Genomic DNA, 10,131 nt, shown 5'->3' on the forward strand with positions numbered 1-10,131 from the left:
TTCTCTGTCCTGTTGACACCTGTCCACTGTCTATTCTCTGTTCTGTTGACACCTGTCCAGTTATAGGCCTTCTTTTATGCTTCTTTGCTCATTGCCATATGAAGGCTTTCTCCTTGCCTGAAGGTTTGTGTTTTACAAGGCCCATTCTCTCTTCTTTGTGCGAGCTGTTGCAATTCCTTATTTCCACAACCACCAAGCCACGTGTCACTTTCTAATTGCTGAATTTCACCGCACCATTTAATTCTCCTTAATTCCAGAACTTTCTTCTCTCTCTTCCATTTCTCTTGCATCCGTCCAGATTCTTCCCCTCCTCTTTCTCTTCCTCAACTTCTTCTCTTTTCTTTTCTATCAATATTCAGTTTCCCCTTTTTTCTCTTCCTCAACTTCTCCTTTTTTTCTTCTCCGCTTTTGTTTCTCCTCCTTTATTCTTTTGCATCCATGCCGTTTTTGTTTCTCCTCCTTTATTCTTTTGCGTCCGTCCATATTTTGTTTCACGTTAATATTCTATTTTTCCCTTTTTTGTCTAATTTTTTGTGGTTTGATTTTTAGGACAGTCTAACGACGGTGTTGAAGGTTACAAGGCTTTGCCCATGGAAGAGTTGGGATAGGCTACTAAAGAATAAAAGTATTGAAGAATAAAGGTTCCATTTTTATCTATTTTTTCTCCTTTTTTGGCCTAATCTTTTGTGGTCTAATTTTTTGTGGTTTGATTTTTGGGACATGCTAACGGTTGATTTTTCTTTTTCATTTTTTAAAATGCAGTTTCGTAGACACAAAAACTTAAATTTTTTGTGGTGTTCTGCCTTTATTTTGTTTTCTGACTTCTCCCAATTCAAAAGTTTAAATTTTTTTGTGTTTTTTGGCATGTTCTATGTAGAGAAGGTGGAAAAACACATTAACATTGCGATTTTTATCTCAAGAACTTCATGGGTTCAGGTTCGTAAACACAAAGGCTTTAATTTTAGGGGGTGTTCTGCCTTTATTTTGTTTTCTACATGAGTACAGGTTCTGTGTTGAACAAAAAACGTGTAATTTTTTTCTTAATTTCCTTTTTAAAAAAATTTATCTTCTCCCATTTTTGCTACAAAAGTTGTTGTTGATTTCTTTTTGTTTCTCTTCTAATTCTTTTTCGTTTTTTTTAAAATGCAGGTTCGTAGCCACAAAAGCTTAAATTTTTTGTGGTATTCTGCCTTTATTTTGTTTTCTGACTTCTCCCAATACAAAAGTTTAAATTTTTTTGTGTTCTTTTGGCATGTTGTATGCAGAGAAGGTGGGAAAACACATTAAGGTTGCAATTTTTATCTCAAAAACTTCATGGGTTCAGGTTCATAAACACAAAGGCTTTAATTTTTGGGGGTGTTCTGCCTTTATTTTGTTTTCTACATGAGTACAGGTTCTGTGTTGAAGAACAAATTGTCATTTTTTTCGTAATTTCCTTTTTTCAAAAAATTATTTTCTCCCATTTTTGCTACAAGAGTTGTTGTTGATTTCTTTTTGTTTTTCTTCTAATTCTTTTTCGGTTTTTTAAAGTGCAGGTTTGTAGGCACAAAAGCTTAAATTTTTTGTGGTCTTCTGCCTTTATTTTTGTTTTCTGACTTCTCCCAATACAAAAGTTTAATTTTTTTTGTGTTCTTTTGGCATGTTGTATGCAGAGAAGGTGGAAAAACACATTAAAGTTACGATTTTTATCTCTAAAACTTCATGGGTTCAGGTTCGTAAACACAAAGGCTTTAATTTTTGGGGGTGTTCTGCCTTTATTTTGTTTTCTACATGAGTACAGGTTCTATGTTGAAGAACAAATGTGTCAATTTTTTTTTCGTAATTTCCTTTTTTCAAAAAATTATCTTCTCCCATTTTTGCTACAAGAGTTGTTGCTGGTTTCTTTTTGTTTCTCTTCTAATTTTTTTTTTGTTTTTTTTTAAAAAAAATATCTTCTGTCATTTTTGCTACAAAGAGTTGTTGCTGATTTTTTACATCCTCTCCATCTTCCATTTTCGTTCCTCTCCATTCCTCTTCATATTCATATTCCATTTTATTTCTATTTTTGTTTTGGTTCCATTTTCGTTTATCTCGCTGTCTGTTCATTGTTTTTAATGAATTGCTATTGTATGCAGAGAAGGTGGAAGAAGACACTGAAGCTGCCATTTTTTACTCCAAAAAGCTTTCATTTTTATCTGATTTTTATGTCAAAAGGTTTGTTTCCTTTGTTTCTCTGTCTACATGTTTGTTTTCTTTGTTTCTTTGTTTCTCCATCTTCCTTTTTCGTTCCTCTCCATTCATCTTCCTTCATATTCTGTTTTCTTTGTTTCTTTGTTTCTCCAACTTCCATTTTCGTTCATCTTCATTCCTCTTCATATTCTGTTTTACTCCTATTTTTGTTTTAGTTCCATTTTTGTTTATCTTGCTGCATGTTAATTATTTTTTATGAATCGTTATTGTATGTAGAGAAGGTGGAAGGAGACACTAAAGCTGCCATTTTTAACTCCGAAAACCTTCAATTTTTATCTGATTTTTTTTATCTCAAACAGGATTCTTTTCTTTGTTTCTCTATCTACAAGTTCGTTTTCTTTATATTCTATTTGACTTTTGTTTTCGTTTTGGTTCCATTTTTGTTTATGTCATTGCATGTTGATTGTTTTTTATGAATCAGTGTTGTATGTAGACAAGGTTGAAGAAGACACTATACCTATCATTTTTACTCCAAATATTACACTAAGTAACATGATATTATCATTATCTTCGTATCCTAACGTAATAGTCTCATTAATTTGAAGATCATGACCATTTTCATACTCCGACAAAATGTTTAAAATTGATTGGCAAAAATTAATTGGCAAGTACCTATTAATGGAAAGGTTTTTTTTCAATTTTCCTAACGTTTTTGTTTCATTTTTAAATTGGCAGTATAATATTTAAAGCTGATTGTTAAGTAACATAATATTATGATTATCTTCATATCTTAACCGAATAGTCTCATTAATTTGAAAATCATGACCATTTTCATACTTCAACAGAATATTTAAAATTATTTCCAAAAATTAATTGGCGAGTTCCTATTAATGGAAAGGGTTTTTTTAAATATTAGACTATCAATTTTACCAAATTGACAGCATAATATTTAAAATTGATTGTTAAGTAACATAATATTAGGATTATCTTCATATCTTAACCGAATAGTCTCATTAATTTGAAGATCATGACCATTTTCATACTCCAACAGAATGTTTAAAATTAATTGACAAAAATTAATTGGCAAGTACCTATTAATGGAAAAGATTTTTTCAGATATTACACTATCAATTTTACCAAATGGACAATATAATATTTAAAGCTGATTGATAAGAGAATCTTGACGGAGGCAAAAGACATGGAGGAGAGAGGATAAAGTTCTGGAATTAAGGGAAATGAAATGGTGCGGTGAAATTCGACAATTAGAAAGCGACACGTATGACTTGCTAGTACTGGAAAAAAGCTTCGGCATGTGAGGAAGGTGTGAGCAGTGAGCAAAAAAAAATTAATAAATAAATGAAATTAAAAAAATGACATTGTAGGACACGTGGGTTGAAGTGAGAAAAGAAGGATTGGAGAATTTATTATTTTTTATTGGACAAAATTAATTGGCAAGTACCTATCAATGGAAAGGTGTTTTTCCAAATATTACACTAAGTAACATAATATTATCATCATCTTCATATCCTAACGGAATAGTCTCATTAATTTGAAGATCATGACCATTTTCATACTCCAACAAAATATTTAAAATTGATTGGCAAAAATTAATTGGCAAGTACCTATTAATGGAAAGGGTTTTTTCAATTTTCCTAATGTTTTTGTTTCATTTTTAAATTGGCAGTATAATATTTAAAGCTGATTGTAAGCTCCTTTTACTTCCAAAATCACGAATTTGCTATAAATTAAAATAGAGAAAGAACAAAATGTGATAAACAAAATACTCTTCACTATATGTGTCTTTCCTTCATAAATCGGGTTTATAATAGTGGAATCAATTTTCTTAACTTTGTTATTATCAAAACAAAAAGATCATATCATACTTTTAATGAAAAAAAAATTTCATACGAAAGTGAAATGAATAAAATTACTAATATTAAATAACTCAGTGTAACTAATATAAAAAATGTGTTTTTAATTTACGTTTTTTAGCAAATTGTAAACAATAAAATGTATTACCTGGAAATCATAATGATTAAATTACAACTTTAAACTGTAAAAAAAAAAGTAACATAAAAATTTCTCCATCAATCAAAATGGGATCATCATCACTCTATTTTTATATCCGACAATTAGAAAGCGATACGTGTGGCTTGGTGGTACTGAAAAAAAAACATCAGCATGTGAGGAAGGCGTAAGCACTGGGTAAAATAAAAAAAATAATAAATAAAATTACACGTGGATTGAAGTGAGAAAAGAAAGATTGGAGAGTTTATTATTTTTTATTGGAAAAAATTAATTGGCAAGTACCTATTAATGGAAAGGTTTTTTCTAAATATTGCACTATCAATTTTACCATATTATTCAAATCAGCTTTAATTTTCTATTTATTTTTAAATTGGCAGTATAATATTTAAAGCTAATTACAAGCTCCTTTTACTTCCAAAATCACGAATTTGCTATAAATTAAAATAGAGAAAAAACAAAATGTGATAACCAAAATACTCTTAACTATATGTGCCTTTCCTTCATAAATCGGGTTTATAATAGTGGAATCAATTTTCGTAACTTCGTTATTATCAAAACAAAAAGATCATATCATACTTTTAATGAAAAATAAATTTCATACAAAAGTGAAATGAATAAAATTACTAATATTAAATAACTTAGTGTAACTAATATAAAAAATGTGTTTTCAATTTACGTTTTTCAGCAAATTGTAAACAATAAAATGCATTACTTGAAAATCATAATGATTAAATTACAACTTTAAACTGTCAAAACAAAGTAACATAAAAATTTCTCTATCAATCAAAATGGGGTCATCATCACTCTATTTTTATATGCAACTTCTTTTCAGATATTACACTATCAAATTTACCAAATGGACAATATAATATTTAAAGCTGATTGATAAGAAAATCTTGACGGAGGCAAAAGAGATGGAGGAGAGTGAATTCGTTATTATCAAAACAAAAAGATCATATCATACTTTTAATGGAAAAAAAATTTTCATACGAAAGTGAAATTAATAAAATTACTAATATTAAATAACTCAGTGTAACTAATATAAAAAATATGTTTTCAATTTACGTTTTTTTAGCAAATTGTAAACAATAAAATGCATTATCTGGAAATCATAATGATTAAATTACAACTTTAAATTACAACTTTAAACTGTCAAAACAAAGTAACATAAAAATTTCTCCATCAATCAAAATGGAGTCATCATCACTCTATTTTTATATTCGACAATTAGAAAGCGATACGTGTGGCTTGGTGGTATTGGAACAAAAACATCAGCATGTGAGGAAGGTGTAAGCACTGAGCAAAATAAAAAAAATAATAAATAAAATTACACGTGGATTGAAGTGAGAAAAGAAAGATTGGAGAGTTTATTATTTTTTATTGGACAAAATTAATTGGCAAGTACCTATTAATGGAAAGGTTTTTTCCAAATATTACACCATCAATTTTACCATATTATTCAAATCAGCTTTAATTTTCTATTTATTTTTAAATTGGCAGTATAATATTTAAAGCTGATTGCAAGCTCATTTTACTTCCAAAATCACGAATTTGCTATAAATTAAAATAGAGAAAAAACAAAATGTGATAACCAAAATACTCTTAACTATATGTGTCTTTCCTTCATAAATCGGGTTTATAATAGTGGAATCAATTTTCGTAACTTCGTTATTATCAAAACAAAAAGATCATATCATACTTTTAATGAAAAAAAAATTTCATACGAAAGTGAATTGAATAAAATTACTAATATTAAATAACTCAGTGTAACTAATATAAAAAATGTGTTTTTAATTTACGTTTTTCAGCAAATTGTAAACAATAAAATGCATTACCTGAAAATTATAATGATTAAATTACAACTTTAAACTGTCAAAACAAAGTAACATAAAAATTTCTCCATCAATCAAAATGGGGTCATCATCACTCTATTTTTATATCCGACAATTAGAAAGCGATACGTGTGGCTTGGTGGTACTGGAAAAAAAAACATCAGCATGTGAGGAAGGTGTAAGCACTGAGCCAAATAAAAAAATAATAAATAAAATTACACGTGGATTGAAGTGAGAAAAGAAATATTGGAGAGTTTATTATTTTTTATCGGAAAAACTTAATTGGCAAAAAATAATTGGCAAGTACCTATTAATGGAAAGGTTTTTTTCAAATATTACACTATCAATTTTACCATATTATTCAAATCAGCTTTAATTTTCTATTTATTTTTGTCGTAATCATTGTCAATTTATTAACATTAACATTTAATTATTAAAGGTTCCATTTTTATCTATTTTTTTCCCATTTCTTTTTAGTAAACTGAACATTGTTGATGGAGGGATATTGTTGTCTACTCTGCTCATCTTACACATTCCCTGTTATGCTCATCTCATATTTATTTGCTGCTTATTCCAGTGCTTATGTTTTACAGACCATGTAATATCCATGTTTTGTTTTCAGATTTACTTGATCAGAAAAAAAAAAACTTATCCCACCATGCTGTGACCTTTCAATATTTTTGCTTCTAATTATTGAACATTTTAGTTTTTTAAAGTTACAGGGAAACGTTTTTTGTTTTTTCCTAACCTTTGTGTTTTGCATTTTCGTTTCCCACAAAATTATCCTTCTTCACTAAATAAGAAAGCCAATGGTAACATAAGCAATGGATTCTCTCATTCCTTTGGAAAACAACAACACAGAGTAAAAAAAAGAAAAAAAAAAATACAAAAAATGTGGATTTTTAAAGATATAAAAACCAAATATTTATATTTTGCAATAAAGAGATCATAGTTGTGAATTTTTAAAAATAGAATAATCAAATGTTTTAATTATAAAATAAAGAGATCAAATTGTAGATTAAATAAAATTAAAAAAACAAAATTGCATTTAAGTTTAGCAATTTTTAAGTATTAAAATGCTATATGTTTAAATTAATTTAAGGTGCATATTTTTTTACATTCAAATTGCTAGAATAATTTTTTAACTTTAAATTACAAAGAGCATTAACTTTGTGTCCCGTAATCATATACATAACTAAAATTTTTCTAAAACATTATTTTTTATACATGATTATAATTTATTTTGCTGAATTAGATTAAAATTTATTTAGGATAAGAAAAGGTTATTTTTAAATAATATTATTTATAGAGATTACAAAATTATTTAACATAACAACAAATTATTTTTATAGACTGAAACATTTTTTAAAACAAAGACTAAAACATTATTTTTTTATAAGTGTAAATTATCTTTTATAATGAAAATATTACTTTCATATGCCCACTAATTTTTTTTTTTAAAACAAACACTACAAAATTATTTTACAAAAAAACTTATTTTTTTAAAGTGTCAATTATCTTTTACAATGAAAATATTACTTTCATATGTCTATTAATTTTGAAAATTTAGTCCCTGTTCACAATAAAATACATCTAAAATAAAAATTTTCTTGCAAAACCACAATATTTTTAATTTATTTCCTATGTTTCTTTTATATAATTTAAATCAATTTTAAAATATTTTCAACACAATCAAATCTTATACAAATTATTTTTATGTTATATACAAACAGCACCCTGACAAATAGTATTTATGTTACTTACAGTAAAATTATACAAACAACACCCTGACAAATATTATTTATGTCACTTACAGTCTAATGATACAAACAGCGCACCCTGACAAATAGTATTTATTTTGCTTACAGTAAAATACCATGCACGGGCACTCCACTAGTCTTCATATAATTGTTGGTCTTTAATCTCTTACAAATTTATCAAAAAAATATAACCATAATCAATTTTAAATAGTTGTTTTATTTAAATTAAATAATTATTCCTACGTTATCTAAAGAAAAATTATACACAAGAACATTGAAAAATGCTCACACACACATACACTTTGAACACATTTTTTTAGTCGACTTGCTTAACTAATTTTTTACGAGTTGTACCATACTAAATCAAATTTAGAAATTCCAGAATGTTTTACTGCAATTTATTGCTTAACACACTTTTTGAAGATATGACTACATCACCAATTCTCAAGTATACATGGACAAGGCACAATATCCAAAATGTAGCCAGCTTGAGATGATGAGTTTATTCTAACCATTAAGTGTGTTGGACACACATTCGAAATGCAAGTCTCTATATTTTCACATCAATCTTGAAAGAAAAAGAAGTCATAAAAACTACTATTTGTTCCTTCCTTGACATGGATCAAATGTTGCCTACAACAAACTAAGATACATATGTGCTCAGAGAACCATGCATTTTGATCCCAAGGAAACTACTACTATGTCTTCCTTGTTCCTCATTGGTACTAGAATAGAATGAGACTCAACTCAGGTAAGCAGTCACTTGAGGAATATTGGCCAGTGAAGCTTTCATCTTGTCTTCTGAGAATGAGAGGTCAACCATGTTACCTTGCAAGTACTTTTCATAAGCTGGCAGATCAAAATGGCCATGTCCACACATTGCTGTCAGAATAACCTTGGCCTCTCCGGTTTCTCTACATCGAATAGCTTCTCTAATGGTTGCAGCTATGGCATGAGTTGGTTCAGAAGCTGGTATCAACCCTTCAGACCTGGCAAACTGTATAGCCCCTGTAACCAAAAAGACACAACACAATTTTGATCATATATGATTCTAGTTTCTATTTATATAAACTTGCATAATGCATGTTTCCAACGACAGGAAAATGTGAATTACCTAAGCATTCTGTTTGTGGAATTGCAATTGCTTCCATTAAACCCAAGTCAAAAACATGTGAGATCAATGGTGCCATACCGTGGTAACGCAAACCCCCTAAAAATATGCAAACATGTTAATACAAAGATTCACTAGTACATGTGATAGTGAACGTGCAATTTCATAACCATAAATGGAAACCTATGTTGATTTGTTCCTTGAAAGTTTGTGTGCATACAACTGGTCCCTGAATTTGTCAACTTCATGACAAATTAATGTTTCTGTCATGAAGTTGAACAAAGCTGGGAACTCAATTTGTCTCGGAAGTTGATAGATTCAAGGCCTAAATTGACATGAAGCTGACAACATAAGAGAATTATATTGACAGATTTGGACTAATTTGTCCTATTAAAAAATTCAAGGACTAAATTGTATACTGGCATAATTTAGAGGACCAAATCAACAAAAGTTACCTCACTATTCAAAATTAAACGGTATATTGACAAACTCTCTCAGCATAACAAATAATTACCAGCATGAATTGGATCCGGAACAAAGTCGTGTCCAAGTGTGTGCATTTTTATCAATGGAGTCATTCCTGCAGTATCACCATAATCATAAGTATATACCCCTTTTGTTAATGAAGGACATGCTGCAGGTTCAACTGCTCTTATAACAGGATTGATTTTCTTATTGAGCTTCTCTCGAAGGAACGGGAAACTAAGCCCTGCGAAGTTGGAGCCACCACCAGTACATCCTTTAATGACATCTGGGGTTTCCCCAATAGCTTCCATTTGTTTGATCCATTCTTCTCCTATAACACTATGGTGGAGTAGAATATGATTGTGTAAGCAGTACTTGCTATAAGCATTTTTAGCAGCAACCTCCACAGCTTCTGATATGGTTATGCCTAGTTTTAGCAGCATTTTAAATACTTTGACCATTAATCCAATCTAATCCAAACCTTTACAAACACATTAATTTGGGTTGGATTTTAAATATTTTTTTTTGAGAAACCGATCCAAACCAACTTCTTCATATTTGATTGGGTTGGATTACGAGTTTCATCAAACTCAACCTAAACTGACTTGCATATACCCTAGTGTTCACCACAACTTGTTTCATGGAAAAAATTATATTTTTTTTTGATTGACCAAGGTATTGGTATGAAATAGTTTCTGTCGAAAGCATTGATTACTTCTCGACAATGATGGTGAGCACACATAAGGTGAGTATTATCCTCACAACA

The 10,131-nt window shown here is 29.1% G+C and overlaps 1 protein-coding gene across 1 annotated transcript; it reads right to left on the reverse strand.

The window, feature by feature from the left end:
- Window positions 1-8,231: 8,231 nt before the first annotated feature.
- On the reverse strand, window positions 8,232-9,691 carry LOC114398050 (tryptophan synthase beta chain 2-like). The gene is made up of 3 exons (XM_028360171.1): window positions 9,415-9,691; window positions 8,904-8,999; window positions 8,232-8,797 (listed from the first exon to the last, which is right to left on the reverse strand). The coding sequence occupies exons 1-3, from the start codon at window positions 9,674-9,676 to the stop codon at window positions 8,532-8,534; spliced, it is 624 nt and encodes a 207-aa protein (XP_028215972.1). The 5' UTR covers window positions 9,677-9,691; the 3' UTR covers window positions 8,232-8,531.
- Window positions 9,692-10,131: the final 440 nt, after the last annotated feature.

The sequence above is a fragment of the Glycine soja genome, chromosome 19 (genome assembly GCF_004193775.1).
Source record: "Glycine soja cultivar W05 chromosome 19, ASM419377v2, whole genome shotgun sequence".
NCBI classification, from domain to species: domain Eukaryota; kingdom Viridiplantae; phylum Streptophyta; class Magnoliopsida; order Fabales; family Fabaceae; genus Glycine; species Glycine soja.

Coding starts and splice junctions, on each gene's coding strand:
- LOC114398050 (XM_028360171.1), bottom strand. CDS start 9,676: ATGGAAGCTATTGGGGAAACCCCAGATGTCATTAAAGGATGTACTGGT. Junction 9,000..9,414: donor TCCGGATCCAATTCATGCTG/GTAATTATTTGT, acceptor GCATATTTTTAG/GGGGTTTGCGTTACCACGGT. Junction 8,798..8,903: donor TCCACAAACAGAATGCTTAG/GTAATTCACATT, acceptor TTTTGGTTACAG/GGGCTATACAGTTTGCCAGG.